This window comes from Myxocyprinus asiaticus, chromosome 48 (assembly GCF_019703515.2).
Source record: "Myxocyprinus asiaticus isolate MX2 ecotype Aquarium Trade chromosome 48, UBuf_Myxa_2, whole genome shotgun sequence".
NCBI lineage: Eukaryota > Metazoa > Chordata > Actinopteri > Cypriniformes > Catostomidae > Myxocyprinus > Myxocyprinus asiaticus.
In genome coordinates this window covers 29,359,215-29,372,162 of record NC_059391.1, presented here as the reverse complement: position 1 = coordinate 29,372,162, position 12,948 = coordinate 29,359,215, and the positions used below count along the sequence as shown (strand labels likewise).

Here is a 12,948-nt window from a genome sequence, read left to right as displayed (position 1 = left end):
TCTGTTATATTATTCTTTCATTCTGGAGCCCTGGCTTCAAAATTTACATTTTTAATATTTTCCACCAGATGGCGCCATTTTTCTCGTGTTTAGCCTATGGAGCAAATACATACTTTTCCCCTATTTTCTGTTTGCTGTATTATAGAGCACTGCTGGACAATTGAATAAATTATGCCGCTAAAATTGTGTGTGTGTGCTGGTATGGATGTCAGAGTGTGTTTTGTATATGTGTATTGAAACGTGTGTGTGTGAAAGTCAGTGAAAGTGGAAAATAATATTAATATATAATATTAGTATGCCAGTTTTTTGACACGGACATTTTTGTCCTCTAAGGTCCTCCGAGTAACTTTTTTAAATTGACACACAAGGGTTAGATAATAACATACAATATGGGGATCACTGCAGTGTCCCACAGACACACTACATTAACCCCTACCCCTAAACCTAACCTAAATCTTACCTTAGAAAAAATAACCTTGGTTTTACTACAGTAACCAGTTTCACCATGGTATTTTGTTGTCAATTTACAGTAACCTCAAAACTAATCACGGTTACTATATATTAACAACAAATTACTGTAGTAACACCATTGTTAACTGTACTAAAACTATGGTTTCTGCCAAAAAACATGGTTACTACAATATTACTACAGTAATACAGTGATGCAATCTACACACAATCGATGGCGAGCGCGGTAACGAGTGCGATCGACAGACCCCGCCTCCGTATCAAACCCTTCTCTGCACTCCCCGACATTCACCACGACCAAATCACTGCGATGAAATCAACATTTATATTCATTTTTATTTATTGTAGTAAATAGTATTAAAGGAAATATTAAGAGTGGAAACAGGAAATCGGAAGGAAACAAAAGGCGGATTCGAACCGAGGTCGCTAGTACACATTCATACACTGTTTTTACACCCCACGGCACTGCAGGCACACATGTTGTATAGTTTGTTGTATATTCCTGTGGTTTCACCAGACTATTGAAAATTGCTGCACTGTGTGGCAGATGCTATTTACACCTGGGTGCAAATAGTCACTCCAATAATTAATACGTATTTTTTTTAATCAAAATTATTTAGTATATAATAATTACATGACTATAAATATAATATATACTAATTACATTATACATATATTGTGGCAGCAGACAAGTGAAGTATTTAGACCACGGGGGGTCAAACTCAATGTCAGCCCGGGCCACATCAGCGTTATGTGTGCCCTCAAAGGGGCAGTTGTAAATGTGGCACCGGCACCTGATTTGGTAGCACCCATGCAATTACCAATAATATTGCATATTTTGTGCATTTAAATTCACATTTGAAAGTAAGCATTGATTTTCATTTTCCTACAATCAGAGAGCATTACAAGATAACACAGAAAAATGATAGCTTAATTATAATAACTATGAAAATGTACCATAGTTCTCCCATAGTATACATAGTTTTAACAATGGTACTTGTACCATGACCATGGTAGACACATGCATGACTCCTCATTACCATGGTTAGCAACTATAGCATTTTTGTCTTGAAATACAGTAGTCTAAATACATTTAGAAACGATTTCTTCCAAAATAGCATCGTTTATACAATTAGTGTTACTATAGTAAATCCATAGTAAAAATAAATAAATAAATAAATTGAAAAGTCTTCTAATTTATGTCATGGCACAAATTTGGTGTTTTCTCCCATTTTCTTTGTCAGTGCTGTTAAGAATGTTGGGGCTGTTTAATATGATTTTAAACTCTATGAGACATTTCGAGTTTTGCAACAGAGATTTTGTGCTGCATACAAACGAGTTTCGCATCCGTGTTGCACTTCTCACAATCGCTGTTTATATTTGCCTGCGCTGCACATTTGAGACCTTTCCTCGAATAAACATGTTCACTTTGCGCTCGTGTACCTCTGCCCATTCTGTTGTGCTGATAATTGATCGGGGTAAATATCGCTGTAGACGATGTGTGTTGCGAGGTTGTGACTGGTCCACGACTGGTAAAAGCACCTGCTCTGGGCTCACACTTTTTAGTGCAAAATGCACTCCAAAAAGTAAAATTAGGATGACAGGTGAAGGCTCATTAATATTCACGAGGAAAGCGCTAACGGATTGATCAGTGAGACGTTCTGTTCATCTGCCGTACTACATTTCTGAAATCAGCTCGTGGGCAACCGTGATATACACCATTGTCGTAGAAGTCAAAATGTTGCTTGTTTTATTTCTATGTCATCAAACATAGCCCAATTATTGTCCATCTTCCCTCTGCGCTATTCTTAATTGTTGGTCTATGTACTCGTGCATCAGACGGATGCTTTTGGAGCATCTTCGGTTGCATCGCGTCTCACTAGTTTTTAGCGTCTCTAATCACAGAAGCTGTTTTAAACAAACTGTGTCAAATTAAATATAGTTTCAAAACTTTGAAAAATGCGTCCCGAGAACTCTGCATTCTGTTTTGCTCGGTCAAGCCGTCTTTGAGCGCAAAAGGGTGCCATCTGTGTCTCGTTGGTTTGACAAGGTGTGTTGCCTGGACAGCTGGAGTTGCGCTGACTGCCCCCTACTGCGATAAATTAATGAAAAACATGAAACATGTAGATACATCAAGCTTGAACTGGTCCGATGATAGGAACATTCCTTATTACCGTACTTACATATGGATTGGGGGCATGATTAATTTCGTTTACATATCATTTTTAATATAATTATTTGCATTAAATTAATGCATTAAATCAACAGCCTTAGTTTTCATATTGCTCGTAGTTATAGTGATTGTATGTGTGGTCACAGGTGTGCATATTCACTATTTTACAATGGCTTCAAATCAATGTTTTTTTTTAGCCAGAAATCCCCTTTTATATAGTTGAGTAAGAGCTCAGATAAGAAAAGTCATTTTCTAATTTATTTCAAAGAATAAACCACCAATCTCTTACCTGCTCTAGTTTAAAGATGTGCTGGTTGAAATAATGCTGAAGCGTTTCGTTGGCAAAGTTTATGCAGAACTGCTCAAAACTGTTGTTCTCATAATCCTCAAAGCCGAAGATATCTAGCACACCGATAGAGAGGATCTGAAACACAGACAGAGTTCACATCAGTGCGAGAGAGAAAACTCCATTACCACTGATGATTCGGTAACACATTACAATAAGGTTGTATTTGTTATCATTAGTAAATGCATTAAGTATCATGAACTAACAATGAACAATATTTTTACAGCATTTATTAATCCTGGATAACGTAAATTATTAGTTCATATTGCATTAACTAATGTTAACATATACAACCTTACTGTAAAATGTTATTGAAGATTCAATGCCAAGTCAAACAAGCATCAGCACTCATGTAGAATTAAGTGAATGCTCGTGATCAGAGAGCGAAAGTGTCACACATGGTTTACCACACTGTGACTTTCAGTTCAACTTATGAAAGTCAGAGCTGCTATTAGAACAACAAATAAGTATTAATCAGGGTTTAGAGATATCCATAGATTAGCTAGTGATTAACTATCAGCGATGAACTAGCCAACCTGCAATGAAGATAAATGAGGGAAACGGGGGGAAACACATACTAGTTGATAATTAGCTGTACTTTGCAGAGGAAGATGAAAGTGTGTGTGTCAGTGTGTTAGTACCTTGGCAGAATCCTCCAGGTCTTTGTTGTACAGCAGTGCGTGATTTGTACGGAAGACGATCCAGTCGAACAAAGCCCCGTACAGAGACTTCGCCATTGAGTCCCTTACCGTCCCTGCCTGCACACACACATCAATGACAGTCATTGAAATAATCTGTCTGATATTAATCCTACAGTCTCAAATCATCATTGGATCGTCTTAGTGCATTATTTGAGGTTTCCAGGGGTAAAGTGTTCTAAATGTTTTTTAGCACGTTGCTATGTGGTTGCTAAGGTGTTTTGAGTGTTTTTTAGCATGTTGCTATGCAGTTGCTAAAGTGTTCTGAGAATTTTTTAGCGTGTTGCTATGCGGTTGATGAAGTGTTCTGAGTGTTTTTTAGCGTGTTGCTATGCGGTTGCTAAAGTGTTCAGACTGTTTTTTTTAGAGTGTTGCTATGCAGTTGCTAAAGTGTTCTGAGTGTGTTTTAGTTTGTTACTATGCAGTTCTAAAGTGTTCTGAGTGTGTTTTAGTTTGTTGCTATGCAATTCTAAAGCATTCTGAGTGTGTTTTGGTGTGTTGCTATGCGGTTGCTAAAGTGTTCTGAGTGTGTTTTAGTTTGTTGCTATGCAGTTCTAAAGCATTCTGAGTGTGTTTTAGTGTGTTGCTATGCGGTTGCTAAAGTGTTCTGAGTGTGTTTTAGTTTGTTGCTATGCAGTTCTAAAGCATTCTGAGTGTGTTTTAGTGTGTTGCTATGAGGTTCTAAAGCGTTTTGAGTGTTTTTAGAGTGTTGCTATGCGGTTCTAAAGTGTTCTGAGTGTGTTTTAGTGTGTTGCTATGCAGTTCTAAAGCATTCTGAGTGTGTTTTAGTGTGTTGCTATGAGGTTCTAAAGCGTTTTGAGTGTTTTTAGAGTGTTGCTATGCAGTTGCTAAAGTGTTCAGAGTGTTTTTTAGCATATTGCTATGCAGTTGCTAAAGTGTTCAGAGTGTTTTTTAAAGTGTTGCTATGCAGTTGCTAAAGTGTTCGGAGTGTTTTTTAAAGTGTTGCTATGCAGTTGCTAAAGTGTTCGGAGTGTTTTTTTAGAGTGTTGCTATGCAGTTGCTAAAGTGTTCGGAGTGTTTTTTAGTGTGTTGCTATGCAGTTGCTAAAGTGTTCGGAGTGTTTTTTAGTGTGTTGCTATGCAGTTGCTAAAGTGTTCGGAGTGTTTTTTAGAGTGTTGCTATGCAGTTGCTAAAGTGTTCGGAGTGTTTTTTAAAGTGTTGCTATGCAGTTGCTAAAGTGTTCGGAGTGTTTTTTAGAGTGTTGCTATGCAGTTGCTAAAGTGTTCGGAGTGTTTTTTAGTGTGTTGCTATGCAGTTGCTAAAGTGTTCTGAGTGTTTTTTTAGCATGTTGCTATGCGGTTCTAAAGTGTTCAGAGTGTGTTTTAGTGTGTTGCTATGCAGTTCTAAAGCATTCCGAGTGTGTTTTAGTGTGTTGCTATGTGGTTCTAAAGCATTCCGAGTGTGTTTTAGCTTGTTGCTATGCGGTTCTAAAGCATTCCGAGTGTGTTTTAGTGTGTTGCTATGCAGTTCTAAAGCATTCCGAGTGTGTTTTAGTGTGTTGCTATGTGGTTCTAAAGCATTCCGAGTGTGTTTTAGCTTGTTGCTATGCGGTTCTAAAGCATTCCGAGTGTGTTTTAGTGTGTTGCTATGCAGTTCTAAAGCATTCCAAGTGAGTTTTAGCATGTTGCTAAAGTGTTCTGAGTGTGTTTTAGCGTATCGGTAAAGTGTTCTGAGTGTTTTTTATTTTTATTTTATCGTGTTGCTACGTGGTTGCTAAAGTGTTCGGAGATGTTTTAAGCTAATTGCTATGCAGTTGCTAAGGTGTTCAGAGTGAATTTTATCATGTTTGTTGGAATCTGGTTGCAAAGGTATATGTTTTTTATATACAGCATATATTAAGCTGCAAGCACGTACACTTGTGCCATAAAATTTATATTAGTCTATTACTTTTTATGCAAAACACACACACAAACACCTGATTGTTTCTGGATAGCAGCCAAAATCTCACATCTGCTCTAGCTTTTTGAAGAAAAAAAGATCAAAAAAGGAAAGAAAAAAAAACATGGTAGTAAATAGAAACAGGGGAAGAGTCTGCAGCCTCACAGATGGAAATATTACATAATACTACAATTTCAAAGTGATGCTACAAGTTTATGCAGGAGAACACATGCGAGATGTTTGCAATTAAGTGTGCGTTTGCTCACTTTGAACAGTGCACTTGTTGTTTGGACTACCTTTATGGTACTTTTATGTCCTTTTTTTGAGCTTGACAGGCATTTACAATAAACTTACTTTCTCTGAAAAAAGAGCTGCATGCAGATTCTTACAAAATCCTGTTTTTGTGTTATTTAAGCCAGAATATTCCTAAACAATTTACAGTACAACACGTCAGTCCTGATGGCAGTAGTAAAGTGCTGTTAATTTGCACTCTACCAAGCATGCCTGACTGACAAACCCTTTCTTCCTCCCTCTCTGGGTTCTCTGCCAACTGATTTAAACATGTACCGCCACACAAATCACTTTCAGCACGTTAAAGCCCATAAACCTCGAACGGCTGCCAAGAACGGCACTTACGGAACGCGCCCGAGCCAAAATATATAAAACACTCTCCACACTCAATGATGATGAAAGTTGCTCTGACATACTGTAAGAAAAGTCAAATGAGAAATTGGACATGTGTCGCTGGGCCTGCGGGGGAGAAAGTGAATGCGATTGGTTGTTGAGAGACCTGAGGACGTTCTCGCCAAATGCTGGTGTAATTCCAAAAGGGCCGCAGAGTTTAGTTTATTTATAAAGCTTAAGTGTTACGCAGCCTGCCTGTGTTTAGCCATTTTCAGACTTTGTACGGACTGGGTGATCCCGAGCCAGTAAAGATTACAGCATCTTGTTGGTAAAAATGCTGGTAAATAGCCTGTATATCGTACATTCTAGTTGTGCATCACTGTACATGCATTCTAAGCATCATAAATCATAAAATGTCACATAAACGCTTTAGTTCGACTGAGCGTGTACCTGTTTGATTTTTTGCGCAGTTGTACTAACAGACCTAGATAATGCGATTGTAGCTCAGCTTCTTCCATCATGCATACGCTAATCGGACCACTATTGACCTCTGGGTTTAGTGTGAGCTCTGAAAACCCGGTGTCTTTGACGTTCTTCGAATATTCGTTTATACATTGTGCCATGCATACTTGGACAGACAGATGCACTACAAAAAATGTTTTGTCTTATTTTTCAGGAGATATATCTAAACATCCTTAAAACAAGAAAGATTTGCTTGAGAAGCAGAATGGCATAAGATATTAAGTCTTGTTTTCAGAGAAATCTAACAAAATGTGGTGCGATTTCTCCTTAAAACAAGAAAAATCTGTTTGCCAATGGGGTACGAAAAATAAACTTGTTTTCCCTTTGAATCAAGGCTTTTTAGTTTTTCCCCTCCCCATTGGCAAATATTTTTTTTCCAAGTTAAAAGCATAAATGTTACAAAAAAAAACAAGACAAAATATCTAATGCAATTTTGCTTTAGAATGATTAGACTGGAAAAATAAAGACTAAAATACTCAGTAAGAAAATGCAAAAGCGTTGTATTAAACGTAACGCTATAACTGTGCATGTAAATATTCTCAATGAGAAGCACCTGACAATTAAAACATGCAATTCACAATTAGAAAATGGACAATTGTTGCTCATAAGGTTCCAAAACATGAACGAATTACCTGTGTTATTAATGTCCATGTCAAAAAGACATGTTTTGCTTGACATTTAATCAGTTTCTCTCAATAACCCCAGATATATGCTCACGTTTAATACTGTATTGCATAATTAATGAACTAAATACATTGCAACTGATGCATCGCAACCCAAAAATTAGTTGCAGGTCTTGTCTGACGTGACACAGAAAGCGGAGAAAAACAAAGCTAAATTCAAATAATAAAATGCAACTAACCATAGAATCGTGCATTGTTAGAATAGTAAAATAAATAGGCTTATTAACTTTTCAAAGTGAGGAGAAAAAGCTTTCCATTTCTTTAGTTGGCAAGTTGGCAAAATGTGTGTCCAATCAAACCGTACAGTATTTTGGCACAAATTCATCTGTCACTTAGTAGAAGCTTGTCAAATTAGACATATGTCAACATTGACAGGTTGTGCGACATGAACTCGTCCTCAAACAAAACAACACAAGGAAGATCGACACTTGATGTCTAATGTGCAATCTAGGTCCTGAAGCCAAAACAACAGAGAATCACTAGACTGCAAATATCACAGTACTATTATAAACAGAGCAATAGAACCTCAGTTGAGCTCAGTGTTGCAGAAAGACGCTCCTGTGGGTTTAAAAAAACCAGAAGTGTCCTGCATTATTGATTCCTCTTTATTTTTAGCCAAATTCAGGAGGAGGGACTCGCTGTTTTTCCTCTGCAAACATTACGTAAAGCCCCTCAGTGCGATTCATTATTCACGCCACTTTGACATTTAAATGCTGAGAGATGTTTTGAACGTCTTGGGAAGAATTTAAACATCGATTATCATTACGATTGCAGAAAACACCTGCAGCCGAGCATGATGACGACACAACGTTCAATTAACATTTAGAGAAACATTAAATGTGCCTTTTGGTGGGAGACCACACAAGCAGTTCTACAGGTGCACGACTGGAAACTCAACAGATTTATGAGCTGTAGCGAGAGTGTGGGTGTGTGCGTGGATTCAGTCAATTTTTATGACTTTTGGAAACACTTTCAGAACCACTGCGGTTTCAGACAAACCACTGAATATGTGCGTCAATCACACATGCACACAAACACACACTTTGAGCAGGAAACCTTTAGTATTTGCCTTTATGAGTAAAATATCAGCGAGACAGAAATGAAGAAGATTAGAAATAGCTGTTGGTTTGTTCCACTTAATGTTTAAATCTGATCATAAGAGTGCTGCGCACAGCGAAATATAATACTCATATGAGACTCTGAGGTTCATTTAGTGACACGGAGTACAATTCCTAATTGTTGAATGTTTCAGAACTTTACGGTGCATTCACGTCATGTCGGAATTACTGTAATTACAAGAGGACAACTCGGAAATTATTTAGTGTTATCACACAGTGCACTGCGATACTTGATTCTGATTGGTCAACTGTGCCATCCAGCGGTCTGATATTTCTCAATAACAACCCCACGTCCGGGGATAAAGTGATATTTTACCGGTCATCCGGGTATTGCGAGTCATTTTTCCTACTTCTCGTATCACTCTGTGATCTCTACAATTAAGCTAATAAAATTATTTCAACTCAAATCAATCTGTTATGTCAATTTATTTATTTGACAAGTAGTTGTGTAATAAGCGGGATAATGAGGGGTCAGATGGTCATTACTTAGAAAATAAACACCAACAAAACCTGATGCAAACTGGAGGTGGAATTCAGCTGTTTCTGGAGACTCTGCGGCCTCTTTCTTCTTCAATTATTTACTTTCTTCAAAGTAAAAACATTTCATGTGTATTTATTTAGTAGGTAGCCATGTAATCCGTGGGATAATGAGCAGTCAGACCCTTCAGGGTGATAGAGGAGCCCTTCGCTTGGTGTTAGCTGTGCACAAGAGACGCGGGAAGCTGCACGGTACAGAACTTGCGCTCCCTGCATGTTTCACGGGATCAAGACGAAACCTGTTCAGGTTTCCCAATTTGGAATGCCCAATTCCCACTACTTAGTAGGTCCTCATGTTGGCGCGGTTACTCACCTCAATCCGGGTGGCGGAGGATAAGTCTCAGTTGCCTCCGCTTCTGAGACCGTCAATCTGCGCATCTTATCACATGACTCGTTGTGCATGACACCGCGGAGACTCACAGCATGTGGAGGCTCATGCTACTCTCAACGATCCATGCACAACTTACCACACGCCCCATTGAGAGCGAGAACCACTTAAATCACAACCATGAGGTGGTTATCCCACGTGACTACCCTCCCTAGCAACCGGGCCAATTTGGTTGCTTAGGAGACCTGGCTGGAGTCACTCAGCACACCCTGGATTTGAACTCGCGACTCAGGGATGATAGTCAGCGTCAATACCAGATAGACAGATAGATAGATAGATAGACAGATAGATAGACAGACAGACAGACAGATAGATACATGGACAGACGGACAAACAGACAGACAGATGGACAGACGGACAGACAGATAGACAGAAAGACAGATCGATACATGGAAGGACAGACAAACAGACATAGATAGACACAGACAGACGGACGGACAGACAGATACATGGACGGATGGACGGACAGACAGACAGACAGACACATAGATGGATGGATGGATGGACGGACAGACAGACATAGACAGACAGACAGACAGATAGATAGATACATGGACGGATGGACGGACAGACAGACAGACAGATAGATAGATACATGGACGGATGGACGGACAGACAGACAGACAGACAGACAGACAGATAGATAGATACATGGACGGCCGGACGGACAGACAGATAGATAGATAGATTGATACATGGACGGACAGACAGACAGATAGATAGATAGATGGATAGACGGACATACAGATGGACATACAGATAGACAGACAGACAGATAGATTGATATATGGATGGACAGACAGACAGACATAGATAGACAGACAGACAGATAGATAGATACATGGACGGACGGATGGACATACAGACGGACAGACAGATAGATTGATACATGGATGGACAGACAGACAGACAGATAGATAGATAGATGGATAGATGGATAGATGGATAGACGGACTGACGGACAGATAGATGGATAGACGGACGGACGGACAGACAGATAGATAGAAGATTAAAGGTTTTGTTTACATTTAAGGTTTTTTATCTCCGTTGGAGTTTGAATGGTTTTGGCCCATTTAAAAATTCCATCAAATGGAAGTCTATGGGATTTTGGGGATATTTGATTATTCGCTGTGTGAATACCGTAATCCCAATCAGTTAGAAAAGTCAAAGCCACCTGGGTCAGAACAGTCTGAAGGTCTGTGCCAAGTTTGGTGGATGTAGCTTGAAAGCGCTAGGATGAGTAACGGTCAGAAATTTTGGTCTTGGTTTCTGAAAAAACCCTAAACCATGTCTGTAGAATAACAGTAGGCTGGTTGTGTCAAGCCAACATAAATAAAAACCCCTCATTAAAACAACAGAGAATCTGACACTCTACACCAAAATCAAAGACCCGCAACAAAAACAACCACAACACTTTTAACAAATTTAGCATTTTACAAAATTAGTACAAACGACTCGTAATAGCAAGAGACAATGGTCAAATACATGGAGCAATTCTAAATGATCTGCATCCTGCATTAATCCAGCGTTAATCAGGTTCATTAAAAATCTTAATGAAGATTGGAATGAGTGGGTTTGTGAGGTTAATGACACCTGTACTGAACATAATTTCTCACCTCGGCTAGCTTGTACGGCACGATCAATCTCTCTCCCACGGTTACCGTCTTCCGTGTGGTCAGAGCTTCAAAAAGCATTTCCTCCTTCACCTGTTTGTTAAAAAAAAACACAAAGAGAGAATGAATGCTTTTGAGTAATAAACATTATTTCTAATGACTGACAAAGACCTTGAAAACAAAACACCAAGCGCAGTTTTTGCGGGCAAAATGGCATAAACCGCTACAATGAAGCTCTGTAAAACAACTGAAACATAAAATCTGTTTGGACAGTAGGTTTTGCATTACTGAATGAATGTTGAGATGTAAATCTTAAACACAGTTTGGCCCATGGCGCTTTCGCAAAAACCACCGACAGATGCAAGAGATGTTATCCTCCCAAATATTTGGCTATAAATGCCTCAAATGCATATAAACATCCATTTCATCCCATTATTGTACATAAACCCAAGTGTTTTACTGTGGTGAAATTGTGCGTTTGTATTCTTTGTGGTGTACTGCAAAACTATTTTCGCTAACATTATCATAACCAACTAAAACATTGCAAAAATGAATACTGTATGTAAAATATTGGCGCCTATCATTAATGGATCGTAGAACTGGCTGATATATCCAATATTCATGATTTGCGATGATTTTGTTGCCGATATAAATCTAAGCAACATTGTAAATATTACAATGATTTTAATGCACTTTTTATTTGGAAATTAAGTTTCCTTAAGAGTGTTTCATAAGATTAGGCTAATGATCATTCTTTGTCTTGCGATTTTTTTAATAGCATATCCGATTTCAGCTTCAACAAATACGCTGTTGGAGTTCGTAAGCATGATTCAGTCTTTAATTGATTCAATGATTCAATTGCATCATTACTCCAAAAAGTGCCTGTAACTCTCTTTGTGACGTGTTTCATATATTGCAATGTTTTAATAAAAAAATCCAAGTTTAGGAAAATGGTAGGACTGGGTAAACATATCAATTTTCAGATTTGCAATCTTTATCTCGATATTGATTCTTAAATCCCAAGATCGATCTTTTATAATATGCACAACTATTTACAATGTGATCGCATATTAACAAAATTTTGCGCTCTGCGGCTAAATGAGGTAAAGTCATTAGAATCCTCTTTTGTTAACATGCGTTCATTTACAGATGTTCTTTACAGAACTGCCGGTTTTCTTAAAGAGACAGTACCAGTTTTTAAGCATGTGTTCAACAAATTAATGTAAATACTTGTAAATAGTATAAATTATGCATTAAATAATAAACAAGTAACAAAATAGAATATATCGTGGCTGTCTGATGAAAAGCACGTATCTCCAAAAAATTTATTTTTCAAGAGCATGGAAAAACACTTTTCTCATAAACAATCTTACAAAATGAATCGAAAATAATATTATCATAAATAGAATTGTATAATTACACATCTTTTAGTGAACTGTTCGATATTTTAATTGGATTTTTGTTAGCGAACATGGACCCGTTTTTCTTATCATGGGTTCCAATGGCGCATGTTCGAGTCTGACTGTTCGAGTTCCCAGAACTCAGTTGGTAGGTTATCGATTGTTAGAGAATTTATTTTTGGATATAATCTGAGCTTTCTCTTACTATTTTAGATCGAAATCAGTTTTATGACTAGGGTTACTAGTCCGGTTGTTGAGCGGTTTCCAGATGCGTTTTCCGGGTCCAACGCGTCAAAGTTTTAGGAAGATGGAAATCTGGCAACCGTATATGGCTGGTATAGTCTACTTTTTAAAGCAATCTGACATTGTGCATGCATGAATGGCTTTGGTTGGCAAGGAAATCACAGAGCCAGCACGATGTAGGCAATCTCTTCACTACACTTCAGCCAAACAACTGAGGTAAATTAGTTGACGCTCTT

The 12,948-nt window shown here is 38.2% G+C and overlaps 1 protein-coding gene across 4 annotated transcripts in view; it reads right to left on the bottom strand.

The window, feature by feature from the left end:
* The window catches only part of LOC127437096 (unconventional myosin-IXAb-like), a 90,371-nt gene that overhangs the window by 37,465 nt on the left and 39,958 nt on the right, over positions 1-12,948 (bottom strand). For all 4 annotated transcript variants that reach the window (XM_051691757.1, XM_051691758.1, XM_051691760.1 and 1 more), the window contains exons 9-11: positions 11,073-11,162; positions 3,629-3,745; positions 2,931-3,065 (exon numbers count right to left, since the gene is read on the bottom strand). In XM_051691757.1, the coding sequence (XP_051547717.1) occupies positions 2,931-3,065; positions 3,629-3,745; positions 11,073-11,162 (342 nt within the window). The remainder of the gene's footprint in view (positions 1-2,930; positions 3,066-3,628; positions 3,746-11,072; positions 11,163-12,948) is intronic.